We start from the raw sequence: 22,201 nt of genomic DNA, 5'->3' as shown, positions 1-22,201 counted from the left end.
TTCCGCTCCCCAATGTGCAAACCAAACCAAACCAAAACCGAAACTGTGACCCAAAAACCACAATATGCGTGGGTTTGTTGAACCGTTGCACCACTAGTGTGTAGTGTGCTGGAAAGAGAACGTCAGAGCAAAAAAAGTACCGAGACCACATGGATGTTTTCGGTATTTGTGTTTCTAAATACCTCTTCTTTACTCAGCTCTTGACCTACTTTGTACACAAGTCAAATGTTACTGGAACAAGGTTGCCTTTGTGTGTAATATCATGTGAACTCGTAAAAGCATAACTTATGATTAAACTGACAACACAATAAGCTGTAGTCTTAGATTCAGTATTATTCAGTATCCCCCAGACAGATACATCCCACCTGAGCTCCTGCACACAACTGCTGATGAGGGAAAATATCATCCTTAAAAATTGGCCTTGTAATTGTAAATGTTGCACAATGCTATAAAAGAAATGTAAAATAAAACTGAATTTGATTAATTATTTATCAGAGCTTCCATGCTCCATTTTGTAAATATTATTAACAGGACAATTGTCCCAGCCTGGTCTAATGTACGGTATAATGGCCAGCAGTATTTAATATGTGTCCCATTCCCACATCTTGTATAAATGGCTCTATACAGGGGAAACACATGTCAATGGGTTTTATGTAAAAGGGCCCCACTAGGGCTGGGCGACACGGAGAAAATAAAATATCAACACATCTTTCACCAAATACGTCCACATCGATGTTGTGACAATATTGTAGGGTTGAGATTTTTGATAAATAATCATCAGTAATGTGGATATTATGACTAAGTGGGTAAAGGCAAATAACAGAACAGCTGAAGCAGTCTGGTTCAGAAAATTACATCACTTTACTGTAATGCAGCCTAAGGGGAGATACCACAGGCAAAAACATTGTCTTTCAAGCACTGGTCAATTTTTAGCTATTTTGCTTCCATAACACGTCTTCTTTCAGACTAGTGTAAAGAAAACATCCAAAATACACATTTAGGTGTTTATTTTACTACTTTGTCTATTTGTGTCTGTAGATTTCTCCTAAATTCACCAAAAGTTAGCATTAGATAATGCCTCATTTGCATATTTAAACATAACATTTCGGAAAACTTAATACAAAAAGTAATTGTCTTAATGTAAGTGATCAACTGGGGAAGATTCATGTTGATATTTATTAGTAAAACATTTTTTACCCTATTCACCAGTAGTGGGTTTGTTCATATATCATTCATAGCCTGATTTATATCACATTTTATTCCTAAAAACATGGCAAAAATAGATTTTTTTTATGGTTATTTTCTGATTTATGGAGTGAAAAAATCCTTTGACTCTAATATGTCCACAAAATGAAACAAGAATTTTGAACCTGGCTTTATCCAATGTTCGATTTCTGTTCTGATAATGTATGAAAATTAGCACAGATTTGATAAGGTAATGCCTCATTTTGCTTATTTAAACATACATTTTCAGAAAATTTGTAATACAAAAAATAATTGTCTCACTGTAAGTAATCAACTAGGGAAGTTTCATGGTGATATCTATTAGTTGAATTTTTTACCCTATTCACCTGGGGTGCCTCGCCTTAAAACCAGAAAAAGACAACACTTATGCCGTATTACAATATTAAAAATCTAAGGGGATATTTGGTCTTATATCACGTTATTGATATATAAAATCGATGTATTGCCCAGCCCTAGGCCCCAACAGAGTCACCCCTGTGTTGGGAACCACAGATTGAACACAGGTCCTTGATGGAAAAAAGGGTTTAAATGTGGTACAATCTAAAAGAAAGTAAAGAGAGAATGATTCATTGACAAATATTAAGGCCATAGAGACACACACAAGCATTTAGAAATAGGTATATACACACATACCTACAGACACAGTTTCACCAGTTTCAACTTATGCAACTTATCCCTTTATCTCCATCATCTATTTCCTCCATGTTATTCATTCCCCAGCTCCTCTTTCCTCTCACTTCACCATCATCTCATCTCCGTGCTTTGGCTGTGGCGGCAGCACAGCAAAGCAAAGAAACAAGCAAAGGATCTGGAGCGGGCTGTGGCCCATCTGTTAAACATTTTTCTTTAATCACTCACTTGTTTCTTTCCTCCTTTTGTTGTTCCCTTCTCACATTCGGAATTAACCTCAAATATGTGAAACCTTTTGTGAGTGTGTGAGAATGAGAGAGACAACAGAAATGAAAAGAGGAAAAGACTGCAGCATAAGAGAGAGCGTTACAGAAAGATCAAGAAATAGTCCGTTTTTGAGCTTACGGCTGGGCTAATAAGTCAGGGCGTGGTGGCTAACAGACGGGGAGCCAGGCCAACAATGACAATACTAGAGTGCTATTACACTCAGATCAGGACACTAACATTCGTATACACTAGCGAGCACACATTAAAATTGTTCTCTACGCTGATTTATCGCTCACTCCAACACTTTTTTTCCCCCTCTCGTCCCCTTCGCTATCCTCTCCTCAGCTCGTAGCCAGTGTGAGTTTTTAAAATCATCTTGAGGAATTTCTGCACAGATCCTCGACTGCTTTAGATTTGAAGAGTTTCCTGAGGTTTCTGATTACTGTCAGACAGGGACAAAACCACTGCAATGTCTGCCACACACACACACACACACACACACACACATGAAAATACAGAAAGAGAAAGAGTGAGGGCGCAGGAAAGGGGAGGGGGGGCGCCATAGGACAGACTTTGACACATTCCTGGCCGATGGCTCTGATACTCTCGCTCTCTCTCTCTCCCGCTTTCTTTCTCCTCTCAACCCTTCCAATTCTTCTTTCTCCCTCCTTTTTGTGGTGAGTCGAGCAATTCTTTCCAAACAAGAGCAGCCTCATCTCTGATCCAAGCACTCTGGCTTTGATTAGCTGCTTAATGAGCCTGCCGTCGGTATGCTGTGGTCTACACACACACATTGGCAAAGGCACACACATACACAAATCCAGCTTGTGTGTCCGAATGCAGCATAGCACAGTATTATAAACAAAGCCCACATGCTCTGGTACAATCAGCCAGGCTTTGGGTCAGCTCCAGCTCCTAAACACTCTCTCTCTCTCTCTCTTTCTCTAATGCTCCCTCTTTGTCTTTCTCAATCTGTTTCACACACATAAACCTAGCAAACCCAGCCCTACCCTAAACAGCCTGGCATGTACTAAAAAACTACACCCGCTGCAGTACCCACTGGATATCCTTTCAGTTCCTGTGGCAAAGTTGAATGGAAAAGGTCAAAGGAAGGGCAAAACACCACTCTGACATCCCCTCCTTTTCCTCCTCTGACATGTTCACTCTTCTAAAGTATCACCAAAACAGGTGACAAGAGCAGAACTCCCTTTTTGATGACTCATACACACAAACAAACCTCAACTCTGTGTTGAAGAGAGCAAAGAGAAATTTGCTGGACATGAAGCCCTTCTCCACATCTCTGAGCTTTAGGTTGTCCAGGGGGAGCATGTACTTCTTCTCTTTCTCCTGGAAAAGACAGAGATAAAGTTTGACAGAGGTACGCAGGGTAAAATATGACATCCCAGAGACAGAAACACAGGTGTTGATAGCAAAAAACAACAGAATGAAGACAGCTCAGTTGGGGGGGGGGTTTAGCTAAAATAGTTGCATGTCTGGTAGTAAATATTTTTCAGCCTCTAGAGAAGAAAGACGGGGGTTTGAACTGTAAAATGAAGAGTGAACGGGAGATGTGGTGCTAGCAGAGCACATATTCATTCATATCAGATGATGTGTCTGCCTGTCAGACTCCCATTAACAGCCCACTAACTAGCAAAAGAGAGAGAGGGAGAGAGAGAAGGGGATACCATAAGTCTATAGTCTGTCATCACCACGGGGACTTATGAATGACGGTGAACAGTTGGAGGAGTTGAGCGGCCGGCGTGAGGAGAACCAGACAGTATGGAGGCAGGGTACAGAGAAGTGAAGCAAGGAGGGAGGGAGGGGATGAGAGAAAAAAGAGAGGGGAGAGAGGCCGGGCCCACATGTGAAAGTCATTACTCAGACTCAAGCTCTAACACAACATTTCTCCTAAAGTGAAGCCCTTCCCCCTCATCCCTCTTCCTCGGCTTGCTCCCTCGTTCTAACCTTTGAGACGGGGGCTTCCAGAGAGGTTGGATAGAGGAACTGCCATGAGTGAGGTAAAGAGGGGGAAATGGAAAGATGAACTAAAGCACGCCTGCAAAAGAGGGTGTCCTAAAAAATCCTGGATGTTGGCTAGATGCATGTGCATGCGCCTGCATTTGAGCACGTGCACACATGTGGTACGAGATGCGAGTGCGCTGGTAGTACATATCGGTCTTCCCTCTCTCAGTGCTCCCCTGAACCCTACGACTCTCTTCCTTCGTTCCTCTTTCCTTTTTTCCAAAGGGGCCCACTTCCTGTAACAGAGGCTGTACAAAAAAAAAAAAAAGTGACTGGACGGGATTGGCGCTCATACAGCAACATCTGGGATCGCTTTGGACGGAGGGGGAGGAGACTGGAGAGAGAGTATAGGGTGCTCTGATGGGGTAGAAATAGAAAGTAGGGATGATGAAGAGAGGAAGAGGAGGGATAAAGGTGGATAGAGGGATTTGAGTTTTGTTAGAGTAGAAGAGGAAGGGGTTGAGGAACATAGAGAGCGGGAGAGAGTGTGCAGAAGAAGCGGGGAGAAACTGCAGACCACTCCAAAGTTGATTCCCCATGGGTCCCATCAACCCATATATGGCTGCTAAGTTCCTCCCTAACTCTCTCTCGTTCTCTCACTCCCAGCATTTCCTTATGCCTTCCCCGAGTGAACAGGCAGATCCCTAGCTGAATGAGTGAATGTGCCACGTCAAGACTGGATACTACGCCGGGACACAGCCCTGCGGACGCCCGACTCGAGATACGCTCACATCTCCGGAGGAGGGACACCAATAGGAGAGGATGTCTGATGTGACCCCATCGCCTCGCCTTTGCGACCCAACGCCGACACAGGATAAGAAAGAAGAGAATAACAGAGGAAATCTTTTTCCGAATCCCCCTCCGCCGCTGGCAGGACTGCTAGCAAACAGCCAGGGCGGTGAAACGGGAGGAGGCCGAAGATAAAGCGAGAAAGGGTCCTGCTCCGTCATCCCAGTGTTCAGACTACCTGTTCAGGATCTTACTGGTGTACAGTAGTCTGCACATTGGTTAGACTGTGCAAGGAAGTGCTTCAGCAGCAAGGACTCAGGACGTCAAAACCTGCATGTACTTTACGCTGAGGCAAATCTAGGGCTGAATATTCTGATGTTTTTTGCTTGAATACCTTTAAATGTGCAATTCCCTATCACCAGCTTTCAACTCTTCAAAATGCAGTCATTAACTGATTTGTCACCTTGAATTAAGTGTCTTTGTTGATGGCGAGTGATATCTACGTACGAGGCAGAGAAGATTGCATGCATCACTTTTAAGCAAGAGAAGACTGACTGTTCTTTTACCAATAATTAAGGCAGAAAAGCTTTAAACTAGCAAATTAAGTGAGCGTCTTTTACACACATTAATTGTAGAGAAGCTAAAGTAACTGATTTTTCATTTTGAGTTTCTGCATGTGCATCTGTGCGGCAATACGATAACTCTTGTGTTCACAGACATCATGGCACTGTTTTGTGTGTGTGTGTGTGTGTGTGTGTGTGTGTCATATTCCCAGTGGTGTCAGGGTGGTCGTGAAGTATCATACATCAGAGCTGCTGTGTCTCCTCATCCTCTAGACTAATGGATTTGAGATATGGAGCAGGCCTCACACACACACACACACACGCACACACACACACACACACACACACACACACACACGCCTACACACAGAGGGGAGCGTGTAGATTAAGTGTATATGCATGAGCCGTCTGTTTTTCCTCAGACTGCCTGGTGGAACCCTGGCAGTCGAGGGGTGAAGGAATGCATGTCTGTTCAGTGTGCTGTGGAGATTAAACTCTGAACTATTATGCTACACTCTCAGTGTGAGGTCAGTGTGAGGGTACACAGAGAGGAGATGTACCGCACGGCCTTACAGACGTTAAAGTGTATAGAAGCAATCGACAGGGATGGAGAGGGGAGGTTGAAAGGGGTGAGGGAAGGGGGGGAGTATTTGTGAGAGAGACTTTGGGGAGTTGAGAGAAGAGAAGGGGTGGGGGGGAGTCAAAAGGGGAGGTCTGGAGTGTAGAAACAGCCATGTGGGATTTCTCTGGGCAGATCTTGGAAGCTGGTGTTTGGACAAAGCTTCAGATTTTCCAGCCAGGAATGTGCACAGTCCCAGGGAGACTGCCAACCACACAGAGAGGGGGAGAGAGAGAGGGAGAGAGAAAGAGGGGGAGACAGACAGAGAGAGAAAGGAGGAGGAAAAGGCAACAGAGGTAAAGAAAGAGAAAATAAAAAAAGGGGGGAGGGGGGGGGGGTCAGTAGTCGAAGAAAAATAAATGTCTGTGGAAGGTAGTGTGGGCGGGGAGAGTGAGAGCGGGAACTGCAAGAGAGAAGAAGCAGAAGTTTGGCTGGTGCGCGCACACACACACACACACACACACACACACACACACACACACAATCACACACGGATGCATGTGGAAAGGCAGTAGATCTGATCTTCTGTGATAATACGGGTGACTGATTTTGCACTCAGGCCTTCCAAACACTGCCGATAAACCTCCAAACGTAGCGAGGCGGTGCGGGAATTAGACACTGACTAATCTAACTGAACCACAATGAATTAAAGGTTTAGACTTTGATATTAGCTTCAATCCTTGCAGTGAAACACGCATGTCTCATCGTGATCCGCAGATGTTTGTTGCTCTGATGTGGTCAACAGATATGTGCTTGCCTGTCTTTGTGTTATTTGTTGCAGATGTGCTAAGTCTGTGTGTATGTGTGAGTTGATTTGATCATCAGGAGATGACAGGGAGAGGAAACCTTTAACACTGTGTGTGTGTGTGTGTGTGTACAATATGCATGCCTGGGGCTGTGTTCAAGAGATCCAGTGTTTATCTGAAAAGTGACCGTGTGTCTGTCTGAGTGTATATTTTTCTCCACTATTTGCATGCCAGTTTGTTTACATCAGACTCTGCATGTGTGCTGTATACTGTATATACAAGTCTGTCCACTGTGTGTGTGTGTGTGTGTGTGTTTGTGCGTGCATGTGTGGGTCTTAGTTTGGCTTGGGACAGCTCCAGCTGTGTCAGAGTGAGCCGCTCCAAATGCCTGAACTCCCAGAAGAGGAAGAAAAGGGGGGAGTGAGGAGGGGAAGAGTGAGCGGAGAGCGGGACGAATGGGGAGGAGAAGGGGGGTAGTCGGAGGAATGAATGGGGGGAATGGAGGGGCTCACTTACTGGTCCAGGTGGCAGCAGAAAAAAGCAAAGAAAACTGTTAGCTGGACAGAGAAACAGAGTTAAAGATGCTCTTTTAGTTATGCTTTCAATGGTGTCATATGTCCATAAAGACAGGGCCCGTCTGTTTAGTTTTATCCACAACACGGTGGTTACCAAGAACTTATTTGTAAGAGCATACTACCAACCCCTCAATTATGTCTGTCAAACAATACACAGCTCAATTTCATCCCTAACAACATCGTCTACAGTGTTTTCATCCAGATGTGAGTGTTTACAGGTACTTGTTTATATCCATGTACAAACGCTGCGAGATGTGTTTCCCCTCTTCTGATCTCACTTCCTGCACTCGGCCCTTCCCCGCGCTTCCCATGACATCGACTGTGACAGGACGAGACTGTTGTGGTGTGTCTGCCTGTCTACACTTGCTGTGCAGACCTTCTGCTCCTGTACAGCAGGCACAGACAGGCAGACAGATGGCAGCCCCACTGACATCAGAACAGAGGGGACACTAGCTACCTACATTTACCTCAATAAAACTGCGAGGGCTTTACGGAAACGGTGACAACAATATCAACAGATGAGGGATTTCCGCTTCAACTTAATTATCTCTCAACCTCCCAATTAACATGCTGTGTCAAGCTGAGATATGTGTTAATAAAGTTGTGTTAATAAACAGTGTGCTGCTGTGTTCTGACTTCATTTATTAAGGACTTGAAAAGTCTTGGTGTGATCTATTTGTAAGTGGGAGTGGGAGTGCCTCACCTCATCATCCTTGTACCAGGACAGGCTCTCTGCACTGAGGATAAACCAGTACTCCTTGGCTCCACCTTTCATGATGCCGATGTTGCTGATGGTCAGCCAGCCCTTGCGTATGACCTGCACAAAAGCCAAGGAGGGTAAGGAGCTCAGATGGCAGGACTGACATCATCAATAGCATTCAGAGGACAGTTTTATGGAAAATAAGAGTAAACGTCAGAAACAGTTGAGACTGTAGGGAAAACATTTGTGAGATATATGACATAAATTATGCAGCCATGGACCAATCACCGACCACCAGTGGACATAAGTGGTCAAAGAGAAGACTAGATGCACACATAAACATACAAAGCAAGCATAGAAACAAAAGTAACCCAAAACATTTGGAGATAAAAAAAGAACGTGAGAAACTGGAAGAAAGATGTGGAATTAAGGTAACAGGAAGTATGAGCTGACATAAAGATACCAAGAAGTGACAGACATCCGGCAGACTATAGGAGAACATTAACATCTGCACATATTTATGAAGCAGTGGGACTGCTGAAGGTAAAGATGATTAGGTTGAGACAGAGAGAGAATACTGCTAACTGTAACTGTAAGAGGAAAAGAGTTAGCAGTGCATCAGTTGTAGATGTTGAAATACACGATTAACAAAGCTACAGGACATTTGCCAGTGTGCATGTTTGCTGCTATCAGTCAGCATGCCGACCCACAACCCTTAAGCTTGAATCCTGCACACAAATATTTCCAGTAGAGGCAGCAGAGAGTGAGTAGCTTTAAAGAGAGTGGTCTCCTACTATTAGTCTTGAAGGAGGGGCCACACCCTGGAGAGAAACAGGAGACGAGGGAGCAAAATCAAGAGTTAATGTTTTCCTTATATTAGGGGAATATTATGTTTTTTGGGGGGGATGAAACTGATATTCATCATTTAATAGTTAACCACTATGAAAGCAACATGAGAGATTGTGTAAATAACTGACAACTTTTTTTAATTTCTTAAGCTGTGGTTAAAATGTACTGCTGTTCAACAGATCACATCATCACACATCATACTGGAGTCGTGTTTTTAATTATTCCTGCTTTCAAATGTGTCACATAAATATTATGTTACTATTAATCATAACAGTTTGAGAGAAAAAAACGTCTAATTTCTTCTTGACTGCATTCCTATGAGAAGCCAAGATCAACTCTGGTTGCACGATTGGACCCTAAATCCCCTCCAATAAAATCACAAAATATCGAATTCATCTGCAGCTATGAATTTTGATTAATGCTGATTAATATACAACACATGGGACGATGACATTACTGAAAATATGTAAAAAAAGAAGAAAAATGGATGGAACATTTTTTTTCATAACCATGCACACTCAAATGTTATGCTGCAGAGAACCATTGGCAGTAAATTATCATTCTGACTGTTCAGACCTGCAATTACCATAACAGAGGAGCACACTGTCATGCACAAATATACACTTCTGTTTGTTTTGCTTAAAATTGACAAAGATGATTCTGAATAAGACAAAAAAAACTAAAAGTGTATGGCCAGCCTTATTTTTTGGCCTAAGGCCATGATCAGACAGAGCGTTTTCCACCTGCAAAACGCGAGGTGCACCGCACTACCTTGAACCTGCCAAAATAAAAAATAAATGACTCGATAAGTAAATAAATATAGCATTAAATGTTCCAAAAATAATATTAAAAATAAATGTAGGCATTAATTAATTTATAAAATGTGACATAAATTTATATTTCTGTTTTAATTTGCTTATTTATTTGTTTACCTTCGTATTATTTACCCTATTTATCTACTCTTCTATTTATATTTCCCTTTTATTTATTTTTATTAGATTTTAAATTGATTTATGTATTTATTTTTTCTCCTTTTTTTTCATTAGCTAGCTAGCATATAGCCGATCTATGCATACCTCTAAATACATATAATTTAATAACAATTAAAAAATAAATACATTTAAAATAGATAAAAGAATAATGCAAAAATTCATAAATACATTTACAAGTTAATAAAAATAAATGAATAAGTAATAGGGAACATTAAATAGAAGAGTAGATACAGTATATAGGGGAATTAATACAAAGGTAAATAAATGAAGAAGCAAATTAAAAAAAAAAGAAATTATCAATTTATGTCACATTTTATCAATTAATTAAAACCTACATTTATTTTCAATATTATTTTTGGTACATTTAATGGGATATTAACTTATTTATCAAGTCATTTATTTATTTAATTTTGATTTTGGCAGGTTCCTTCCTCCGTAAAGGTGATTATGGTATAAGATTTTGGGATATCATTGGGTATTTAGTTGGCAGTTAAACCTTGTGGTGACACTACTGTAGATCAGTAATTCTGATGCATCCTCTTGGGATCATGAGTGTGTGAGTAGATGAATGAATGCAGTGCTAATGAAAGTCTTACATGGTTTCCTGCCATCACTGGAACAGTCTTCTTATTGCTTTGGTTGTGCGTCTGCTGGGCGCTGGGAGAGAGAGAGAGAGAGAGAGACAGAGAGAGAGAGAGAGAGAGAGAGAGAGAGAGAGAGAGAGAGAGAGAGAGAGAGAGAGAGAGAGAGAGAGAGAAAGGAAGAGCTCATTTTATTTACTCTGTTAGCGAATTCGAATTTATAGTTCATTTTATAGTTTAAAACCGATGAGATTACTCACTTAGTGAAGCCAATGAAATCTTCATGTTTGGTATTTATGTAGGCAAGCTGCATGTCAATGAGCAACAAGACCTGAACAGAGCAGACAAACACACACAAGTTAATAATCCAGTAGAGTTATGTGAAACTAATTTGTGAATGCTGAATGTCCAGCTGCGTGTGAATGACCTGATCCCTGCATTTATTCTCTTGCTCTCGTATTTCAGTGGTTACGATTCTCTCCGTCTCATCTTGTAGTTGGGGAAAGGAGCCGAGCTATGGAGGGAAAACAGACTAGAAGTTAGATAAAATTGATAGTTTTAACACCCCAAAATGTACAGCACATTGCACAGTTACATGTCACACACACACACACACACACACATTTATACCTTCTTGATACACTGGTACACAGTGGTGATTAGTTCTTGACTGACCATGTCGACAAACTGACTACACGGCCCCTTTAGCATTAAGATCTGTTTCTTCACTATGGCTTCAAAGGCCATGTCAGGAGTGAACAGACCTGTCCTATAGGGAAACGGCAGATGGAGTAAAGGAAGAAAAACAATATAAAAGCTGCAGCCAACAAAATAGCATAACAGAAAATTGGAAATGATGTGAAAGAATTTGACACTTTGCATTTGCTCATGACAGTGGAACCGGGTTTCCACCAAGAAGTTCCTGGTAATTTTAGTACCGGGACTACATTCAAGGAACTAATTGTTGTCTGTGTTTCCACCGCGGTCTAAAGACCTGCGAAGATAAGGCAAATTAGTCCGATGAAAAAGCAAAATGACATTGGACGAGGGCGAAATGTGTCACAGTAAGGCAAAACGTTCTGTCTCAGTGACAACATTAACTGCTGCATTTTAACTGATGCACGTTGGATGTAATGAATGAAGTGCAGAAGGAGGAAAGTTAAACTAAGAGCGTCTGTCTCCACAGTAAATCATCTAGTGTTTAGTGTTTGATGATTATTCATTTGTGCTTTATAATGTAACTGCTGTGAAACAATCACAAGATAACTATTTTCTCTCATTCCTAGTCTGTTTCTCTTCTACTGCTCGCTCACGTGATCTCTCTCTCTTTTTCTCTGTCTTTTTTAAAATGAGTGGGAAAGCCGACAGCAGAGCTTTTAATATTATCAAACAAAGACAAATGCCCCACCTCATCCTAAAAATGGTCCTAAATCGATACTAGAGTACTTCCTTGTTTTATGAATGAAGCAGTACGCAAGTGGAAGCAGCAGTGCTGTGTGTGTTTGACCAATTAATGACAGTCATCCCTGTAACTCCACCCCGAAAGTTCCTTTACTTTCAGAAAGTACTACCCCCCGACCAGGGCCTTTTTGGGGGTGAAATGTCCCCAGAACCTAATTTAGACCCTGGTCCCTGTGGTCGAAACGCATTGAGTTCCTCAAAAGGTTCTTAGTTCCGGGGGAAAAGTTCCTGCGGCGTAAATGGGGCTTATACTATACCTAACACCATGGATGTTTCTGATGGCATAGTTGATCTCCCGCCGCAGCTTCATCTCATCTGACTCAAGCTGAAGACAAACACAGTACACTGTCCATCAGTTATTAATGCACATACAGTATGGAGCTACTGTATGACAATCACTACATACTGTATATGCACAAAGACAAACGCAAATATTCAGAATCACACACTCACCTTGTCCAGTTCATATGGGAAGCGCTCATGGAAGATCCGGTTGATCCTTGCACCTCCCGACAGATTAACGGTGTCTACTTTATCGCCCGAGCCCTCGATCAGCTTCTCAAAGTCAACAGACAATCGCTGAGCTAACCTGGACAACAGAAACACTACCATATAAATCATTTTAAAGACAACAAATGGGTACACACACACGCTCACTTCCAGAATGATTGACTGACTGTAGCAGTGTCTTGGTGCGGCGTGCAGGGTCATCAGGACTGTACTGTCTGCACTCTTCAGCCTCCTTGTTCAAGCCCAGAAGCTGGCTCTGCAGATGACTACGGAAGGCTGGCAGAGTGTCCCGGATGTGGTTTGTCAGTTGCTGCAAACAAACATAATGAGTAACAATACATACACACAATATATGTACTTCTCTATGTGTGTGTATGTGTGCATCTTTAACCTGGTTAAGTATTCTTTGTAAATAGGGGGTGCCCATGCTTTCAGCCATGTGTTTGTAGGCCGGATGGGACAGGAAGAACTTCTTCTCTGCAAGCAGGGCTGCCTTAATATCCTTTTTCCCATCAATGTCCTTCTGACTGCGGTTCACCACCCCTATGTAACCTGCGGAGGAGGAGATGAGAAGGGAAATGAAGAGCATGTGATCATTGTAAGGAAGACAATGAGCAACGAGAGGAAGGAACAAATAAGGACTCCGATGTTCAGATTCAGATTCAACTTGCATTTTCTGACGTGTCCTTGGGAACACTTCCCAGATTGTCATTCGTTCCATTAAGACTGTAGCACACAGGCAGGAAACGAATATGTTTGTTCAACAGCAGAGCATGTGGTACAAAGCGAGCCAAATCCCCTATTTAGTACAGTAATAGATGTAACAGCATCAGGCTCCATAGCTAATGCTTCAGCTCTATGCTGCTACTAGCGCAGTTATTTCAGTGGGCTCCCATGGCTAATGCATTAGCACTGGAGGAGAAGCATGAAGGAGCCAGCACCTGGTGGTGCTTTACTCAAGTCTGTACACTCCCACAGGAGCTCCCTGCCTCTCTCTCTCTCTCTCTCTCGCTCTCTCTTACTCACACACATACTTTTACTGACCAATAATATCATCTCTGTCGGTCTCTCTCTTGTATACATACTGGGGATGTTGTGATAAGTCGACTAAACGTTGCTACCCTCGCTAGTCGTCAACAGAAATACTAGTCGGTTAACCTTATTATTTTATTAATTTATTAACACATTTAAATTACATATTGACATATGCTGTCTCAGCTGTTGCTGTGAAGAGCTACAGCAGTGGCTGCTTTCTGCTCTGATCTGAACTCATCAGGCGCTCCTGACTCACTTCCATCCTGCCGCGTGCTTGCTATGTGTGTGTCTTTGAGAGAGAGAGAGGAAGGGAAGATGGAAGGTAATAAAACTTGCACGCTAAAATACTAATGGTAGCCTATAAGCGATGCCAAACCATGACTCCTCTTAGACCACAGTGCCCGCTGGCATTTCATCAAATATTACATAACACGTCGGGTTCGTGAGGGGCAGCCGGAGCGGACACTGGGGACATATTGATTTCAGCAGCATTTGAAATCCGATTTGGTTATTGAAAAATATAATTAACGATTTCAAATGGCTCTTTTACACAATGTTTAACCTTATAGATCAAATTGTGAATTATTTTGACTGTTCTCTGAGTGTTTTCTTACTTTTAGACTAGTCTAAAGTTTAAACTTCCATTTAAAAGTCAGGGAAATTAGTCGTTAGGAACATTCCTAATACATACACACAAGATAAAATGTCCCAACACACACACACACACACACACACACACACACACACACACACACACACACATTAAATGGTACTACTGTGATTTCACACAAAGTGCATGGCCATATTTCAATGGCAAACGCTAAATAGATACAGCACATTGATAAACAGAGAGATAGTGAACACAGGAGGCAGAAAGAAAGAGTCAGACAGAGAAAAAGACATAAAAATAGAGGTAATGAGAGCTGGACCGAGGCTGAACCTCCTGCTGCTGATAACAGACACAATCATTATGGCAGTCCTCTCAAAAGTGCCTCCATTGGGTGCAGTGTGTGACTGCATTACAGCTAGGTGGCTCAACCCTAGGGCTGCAACTAACGATCAATTTCATTGTCGATTAATCTGTCGATTATTTTCTTGATTAATCAATTAGTTGTTTGGTCGAGAAAATGGTGAAAACTATCGATCAGTGTTTCCCAAAGCCCAAGACGACGTCCTCAAATGTCTTGTTTTGTCCACAACTGAAAGATATTCAGTTTACTGTCATAGAGGAGTAGAGAAACCAGAAAATATTCACATTTAAGAAACTGGAATCAGAGAATTTTGACTTTTTTTCTTAACAAATTACTCAAACCAATTAATCCATTATCAAAATAGTTGGCGATTAATTTAATAGTTGACAACTAATCGATTAATTGATAATAGTTGCAGCTCTATGGTGATAATTAAGTGATACAGCTTGTGCCTGAGTCTGACAATGTTTTTCAGGGGACAATTTATTTTAGAACTACTACTTTCCTCTCTTGACGTGGAGCAACACTTGTTTTGTTTCCACGGGAAGTGAACATGATAAGAAAGAGGAGACGGACGGCGGATAGCTATAAATAACTGAAAACTGGAATCAGAGTTTTTACCTTTTTTTCTTAAAAACAGATAATCGATTGTCAAAATAGTTGCAGATTAAGTAAATAGTTGACAACTAATCGATTAATTGTTGCAGCTCTAGTCAACACACACAAACATGCTCACAAACACAGGCAGCACACCTCTGCGTAGGGGGAGCAACCTGTTCTCTAGTATGTTCCGGGCATCTGTTCCTTCATCCATCAGGTCCAGCTTAGTGATCACACCAATTGTGCGCTGACCTGAAAAGAAGACGGAGAAAATACGCAATTTAATAGCATCCAAATGTGATTTAATAAGCTATGGAAGTCTGAATAATATATGAGAACCCCTTCAACCCTTGCCCACCACACTTGTGGCTCACCTTGTGGATCAACATCTTTGGCCAGTTTGAGTGCATCAGAGTTGGCCAGGTCAGTGTTGGCTGGCGTGACAGCCAGGATGAGACAGTTTTCCTTACAGATGAACTGCATGATCATGTCTCGTATCTGGTACTCGATGTCCGGCGGCTGGTCGCCTAAGGGTACCTTGGTGATGCCAGGCAGGTCCACAAGAGTCAGGTTCAGCACTGCAAACACACACATGCACATGTAGAAGAGTACAAATAAACACACAGGTCATACATAAACTTGAACGGATATGTCATGTTGAACACACACACAAGAACACATTGTGTTACCGTGTGGTGAATAAATCCGTAGGTTTATGGGGACGGGAGAGATGCCTTTATTGGATCCTGTGACTCTGTGTGTCTCTGCCTCGATCTCTCTGCAGATCTCATCAAAGTCTGTGAACTTCTTTCCCTTACAATGAAAAAATTCGCCATACTCTGGAAAGACACACAATGAGCGGGGGGAAAATAATCAGTTAAAGCTATGGTTGGTATCTTCTTTCAAAAACATTTTGAACAAGCGACAGGGTGTCAGTGTTGATGACTTGGCGACTTTCTTGCTAGATTTAGCGACTTTTGGAGCTAGTGCTGCTAGCTACTTTCATTGGAAAATAGATGGCATCACTGGGCTCGTTTTACGATTGGATATTTTTAAAAATCTAGCTTACTCTTGCTAGTTTCTCAAGATTACCGACCTACGTACCATCATTTAAACAATGACAGAATCATGAGTCAATTTTATTTGTTTTTACAGTTTTTCTCAAACACTTTGGCTCATTTTTCAAAGCAGACTCTAAACTGTAAGTACAATAGTCACAACTGTTTGATGGGACATCACAGCTCTATATCATGTTTGCAAAAAGTAGTAACTCACCCAAAACACTTTATTCATGCTTCAAAACCGAGTTATTGTGTCAATGAACAGGCCAAAGCTAACAAAATCACCAAGGAAATGTTTCTAATATACAAATCTCTGTTTTGTTCTACTTTTTGTTGACACTGACTGCTTACTGTGCTATACCAGATTGTGAGTTTTGTCTAGCTGAAGGCTGTTGTGTATCTCACTGAGCTGTTTAGATTCACATTTCAACATAATTGAATGGATCATTTAGCATGTGACGGCTCAAACAATGAAAGAATGTTTAGAAGTTGTGAATAGTTTGACAGTTTTACTGAGAGTCAACTCATAAGTTTTGATCAATAAGACATGTGCAAGTGGTTATTTTGCAAATTGTAGACAATTACAGTGACGCTTTTGCACACATGGCAAAACACAAGAATTGAGCCAAAGCAAATGAGAAAAACTGTAATACTCTGCCACGTTGCTTCTCTGCTGCAGAATACACAATCTAACATAACAGTTCTGACCAATATGTTACCAATATAGTAGATGCAAATTCCAGCTTTGTCCCACCAGTTGGGCTCAGCCATTGTAGAATATCATACTGCCATCTGGTGGCAGCTGAAGACTGACACTACACAGCCTGCATGATGTGTCTTAACCTACCTGCGTTAGCGCTAAGCAGCTGGAGGACTAAAGGTCTGCGAGTGACAATTCCTGAACCCCGTGGAAGGAAGTCTCTGTTGGAGAAGAAAGAATGGATTGGAGAAAGACACACACTGCCACTGCCACTGCATTTGATGTCAATGTAAACTTGAATTTAGTCTGAAACATAAGCTTGACACGCAACATTTAAATTACTTTACATATTGTGCTTGCACACAGATAAGACCATTACGCTAAAAGTATGTGCAACTGACTAATTATGCCTATTGTGAGCGGTAACAGTCAGCTGTAGATTAGTTGTATTTTAGTTGCCTTATACTATCCAAAACATTAGCAACTTGATCAGGAAGGCTAAGAAAACCTTTTCCATATAACAGCTCTACCAGATACATATATAAAGAGTAAAGCTAAATGTAGTGTTGACTATAAAGAAACAGAATCCACAGGAAATATATCCTCCTCTTTCCTATTAAAGTCTGATTCAGGAAGTTTTGTTTTACTGCATCCTGTCCCGGATGAAAGATCTGGCACAGCCCCAACAAAAGGGGTGTCATAACATAATCATGGCTGAGAGACAAAGAACTGAGGCGTGTGTTAAAATATCATCATACACTCAGGAAAGCGAGTATTAATAGCCTTCTATAATTTCTCACATTCTGCTGCTGTGGACAATACATGTACGTCTCCTTTAGTTAACAGATCTCCACTGTCTTGACCCTCGGAAACAACTCACTATTACTCACTGGCATTCTTTTCTGACGATGACAGGATGGAAATACTTAGTCTCCTACTCACAAACTCAATTGTCTCACTTGCTTTTAAAAAGGTGGAGTCTTCGATTCTGGAGAGAGTCTGTTGATATTTGAACTCAACACCATAATAAATACACCCCTCCCATCAGTGCTTCTTCAGAGCGTTAGCAAGCATGTGCCAGATTTACCATCCCTCTCGCTCCAACTGCTTTTCTCTTTAGACATCCATGACCTTTACCCTGTCCTGGCTGGAATAGGGTTGTTTGTTTCCCATTTACTGAGCAAGGGCTCTGTATGAACATCGGAGCTTTTTTCAACGCATACACAGAATGGACAGCAGTGAGGAGATATTCGCCGAATTTGACAAAAAGTGTACTGAATTAGAATCGCAGACTCCACCTTTAAACTTTACCCAAACAATACTGGCATTCATGAGTAGTCTGCACTATTTTAAGGCCTTTTAAATCTGTTAAAGGTCAGAATAAGATGTTAATTCAACAAATCTCTGCTGAGCTCAGTTTTGGTCGACTGAAGGACTTGTAGTTAATTAAATTAATGCTGAATCCATTACTTTTTCAGGAGCTATGTTAACCTCTTCCCCTTCATCGACACCTACAGAGTGAGATAAGGCGCTGCACTGGTTACTGTCGTACAGACACCGCCACCGCCGGCATCCACCACTTCACATTAGAAACGCAACAACCCAAGCAAACTGGGTGTAGACGGTGATATATGAACACAGTGATTTCAGCAGTGTAATGTAATTGGTTACAGATAGTTGTGTAATAAGCATGTCCCAACCCCTTAATCACAGTTGCCATGGCTTTTAGTATTACAAGCAAATAGCACTTACCGCTTATAGGCTACATATGCTTTACATGGGCCTACAGCCGTAGTCATTTTTTTTTTCCAAAGAAGAGGTTTATAAGTGGTAACTAATGGCTTTATTCATTTTTAGAAAATCATTTACTGGATTGACAGGTTGTGAAAAATACCGTTGGTAGACGTTTGATTTATATTTGGTAAAAATGCAGTTAGAAATGTGAACTTTCTAATAACCATTAGATCTGAAGTTATATACACTGTTTGTAGTTGATAGATTTTGGTCCAGGACAGGTTACAGTCAAAGTGATTATTCACAACCTGGAAAAAACAAAGGCTGTTCTTATTAATGGCTTTTAAATTAACTATAAGGCATCATTAAATTATTTATTCATATAAATAAAGCCATTACTAACAATGCACAATACAAACCCTGGATAAAGGATGCTTTATTAGACAATGGCACCTTTTTTGTCATGTAAATCTTATCAACCTAAGTAGTTAAAAGGGGAACTATGCCTATTTTAAAAATTCATACATGTTATTCCTATGGTCTAAGACAGTCCAAAAATATTAGTAAACATGAACAACTCTCTCCCAGAGTGCTAGAGCTAGAATTTGTGATGTTATCACCTATAAAGTCTGGAGCTGCTCCACAGACAATGAATTCCAAAATATGTTATAAATGACACAGAGAAAACAGGGAAATTATCATTTTGTATTTGGGTACATTTTCTGTTTCACAACTGAGAACACTACAATAGAATAAAGCTCATTTGGGTATAAAAACACAAAACCAACATTTCTGTGAGAGTGGAATATAATTCCGATTCACATCAGTAAAACAATGGCTCATTTATACATACACATAAACTCTCTTTTTGCTGCCTCTATCTATATGTCCTGCTTGTCTGCAATGTAATTTTATATGTATACAGTACATGTCACTACTGCTTTTAACAACTGTGTTCTTTTCCAACATTTAAACTGCATGCCCTGTTTTATGTTTTTGTTCTGATGTATTGTAATAAGCCTTTTGTAACACATTGGCCAGAGACAGCAGATGAAAAAATAGCCTTTTGGCTAATTCTGGCAATTTTTATACCAACGTGTTCTTCTTAATTTGCACTGTCCCTTCTCAAATAAACTAAACTGTGAGTCCACAAAATCAGTCTCCCGTTCATTGTCTATAATTTTTTATTTATCCTTTTATATCTATGGTCTGCAATGTAGTTTTATATGGATACATGTCACTACTGCTTTTAACAACTGTGTGTCCTTTTTCAACATTTAAACTGCATGCCCCGTTTAATGTTTTTGTTCTGAGGTAATTCAGGAAGACTTTTTGTAACACCTTGGCCAGGGACTACAGATGAAAAATAATCTTCTGGCTAATTCTGGCATTGTTTATACCAATGTGCATTTATTAATTTACACTGTCCCTTCTGATAGTCCACAGAATCAGTCTCCCATTCATTGTCTATGGAACAGCTCCAGACTTTACAAGTTTGAGACTTACCTCTGGTGTTGTCAGGCTTTGAGGTAGAGTAGCTCATGTTCACAAATATTGATTGAAATATTGAAAAATAGCCTTTTAGCTCATTCATACCATGTGTATGTCTTAATTTGCACTGTCCTTTCTGTTTTTAACAACTGTGTGTCCTTTTTCAACATTTAAACTGCATGCCCTGTTTAATATTTTTGTTCTGAAGTATTTTAGGAAGACTTTTGTAACACCTTGGCCAGAGACAACTAATTCTGGCATTGTTTATACTAATGTGCGTGTGTATTAATTTGCACTGTCCCTTCTGAGAGTCCACAATAATCAGTCTCTCATTCATTGTCGATGTATTTTTATTTGTCCTTTAATATATATGCCCTGCAATGTTGTTTTATATGTATAAATGTCACTATTGTTTCTAACAACTGTGTGTCCTTTTCCAACATTTAAACTGCATGCCCCGTTTAATATTTTTGTTCTGATGACATTTGTAAAACCTTGGCCAGGGAAAAAAGATGAAAAATAATCTTTTGGCAAAAAATAATATGTGCATTTATTAATTTGCACTGTCCCTTCTGAGAGTCCATAAAATCAGTCTCCTATTCATTGTCTATGGAGCAGCTCCAGACTTTACAAGTTTGAGACTTAGCTCTGGTGTTTCTGGCTTTGAGAGAGAGTAGCTCATGTTCACAAATATTGATTGAACTATTGAAAAATAGCCTTTTAGCTGATTTATACCATGTGTATGTCTTAATTTGCACTGTCCTTTCTCTTTTTAACAACTGTGTGTCCCTTTTCAGCATTTAAACTGCATGCCTTGTTTAACGTATTTGTTCTAAAGTATTTTAGGAAGACTTTTGTAACACCTTGACCAGGGACAACAGGTTAAAAAATAATCTTCTGGCTAATTCTGGCATTGTTTATATACCAATGTGTCTTTATTAATTTGCACTGTCCCTTCTGAGAGTCAACAAAATCAGTCTCCCATTCATTGTCTATGTTTTTTTTACTGATCCTTTTATATCTATGGTCTGCAATGTTGTTTTATATGTATAAATGTCACTATTGTTTCTAACAACTGTGTGTCCTTTTCCAACATTAAACTGCATGCCCTGTTTAATGTTTTTGTTCTGAAGTATTTTAGGAAGACTTTTGTAACACCTTGGCCAGGGACAACAAATGAAAAATAACCTTTTAGCTAATTTATACCATGTGTATGTCTTAATTTGCACTGTCTCTTCTCAAATAAACTAAACTGAGTCCACAGAATCAGTCCCCCATTCATCGTCTATGTTTTTTTTAAATTTATCCTTTTATATCTATGGTCTGCAATGTCATTTTATATGGATATGAACTGTATGAACTGTGTGTCCTTTTCCAACATTTAAACTGCATGCCCTGTTTTATGTTTTTGTTCTGATGTATTTTAGGAAGACTTTTGCAACACCTTGGCCAGGGACAACAGGTGAAAAATAATCTTCTGGCTAATTCTGGCATTGTTTATACCAATGTGCATTTATTAATTTGCCACAAAATCAGTCTCCCATTCACTGTCTATGGAGCAGCTCCAGACTTTACAAGTTTGAGACTTACCTCTGGTGTTGCCAGGCTTTGAGGTAGAGTAGCTCATGTTCACAAATATTGATTGAACTATTGAAAAACAGCCTTTTAGCTCATTCATACCATGTGTATGTCTTAATTTCCACTGTCCTTTCTCTTTTTAACAACTGTGTGTCCTTTGTTTAATGTTTTTGTTCTGAAGTATTATAGGGAGACTTTTGTAACACCTTGGTCAGGGACTACAGATGAAAAGTAATCTTCTGGCATTGTTTATATACCAATGTGCATTTATTAATTTGCACTGTGCCTTCTGAGAGTCCACAAAATCAGTCTCCCATTCATTGTCTATGGAGCAGCTCAAGTTTGAGACTTACCTCTTGTGTTTCTAGCTTTGAGGTAGAGTAGCTCATGTTCACAAATATTGACTGAACTCTACTCGACCATGGAAATAACATACTGGAATTCCTAACCTAGATGGTGCTGGTGGTGGTGATGGTGCTGGTGGTGCTGGTGATGGTGGTGGTGGTGTTCCTCTGAGGGGGTTGCTGATAATGTACCTTGCT

At 40.6% G+C, this 22,201-nt stretch overlaps 1 protein-coding gene across 5 annotated transcripts in view; it reads right to left on the bottom strand.

Annotated features, from left to right (window-relative positions):
- dnm3a (dynamin 3a) overlaps positions 1-22,201 on the bottom strand; it is a 29,798-nt gene that overhangs the window by 6,948 nt on the left and 649 nt on the right. For 2 of the 5 annotated variants that reach the window (XM_037770075.1, XM_037770078.1), the window contains exons 2-16: positions 17,004-17,077; positions 15,785-15,934; positions 15,470-15,673; positions 15,249-15,347; positions 12,881-13,041; positions 12,657-12,799; positions 12,433-12,568; positions 12,237-12,304; positions 11,149-11,287; positions 10,946-11,032; positions 10,779-10,849; positions 10,534-10,594; positions 8,891-8,917; positions 8,100-8,213; positions 3,380-3,489 (exon numbers count right to left, since the gene is read on the bottom strand). In XM_037770075.1, the coding sequence (XP_037626003.1) occupies positions 3,380-3,489; positions 8,100-8,213; positions 8,891-8,917; positions 10,534-10,594; positions 10,779-10,849; positions 10,946-11,032; positions 11,149-11,287; positions 12,237-12,304; positions 12,433-12,568; positions 12,657-12,799; positions 12,881-13,041; positions 15,249-15,347; positions 15,470-15,673; positions 15,785-15,934; positions 17,004-17,077 (1,644 nt within the window). Of the gene's footprint in view, positions 1-3,379; positions 3,490-8,099; positions 8,214-8,890; positions 8,918-10,533; positions 10,601-10,778; positions 10,850-10,945; positions 11,033-11,148; positions 11,288-12,236; positions 12,305-12,432; positions 12,569-12,656; positions 12,800-12,880; positions 13,042-15,248; positions 15,348-15,469; positions 15,674-15,784; positions 15,935-17,003; positions 17,078-22,201 lie in introns of all 5 variants that reach the window. The other 3 variants (XM_037770074.1, XM_037770077.1, XM_037770076.1) reach the window with 3 other exon arrangements.

Source organism: Sebastes umbrosus, chromosome 5, assembly GCF_015220745.1.
Source record: "Sebastes umbrosus isolate fSebUmb1 chromosome 5, fSebUmb1.pri, whole genome shotgun sequence".
Classification (NCBI taxonomy): Eukaryota; Metazoa; Chordata; class Actinopteri; order Perciformes; family Sebastidae; genus Sebastes; species Sebastes umbrosus.
This window is presented reverse-complemented; position numbering and strand designations above follow the sequence as displayed.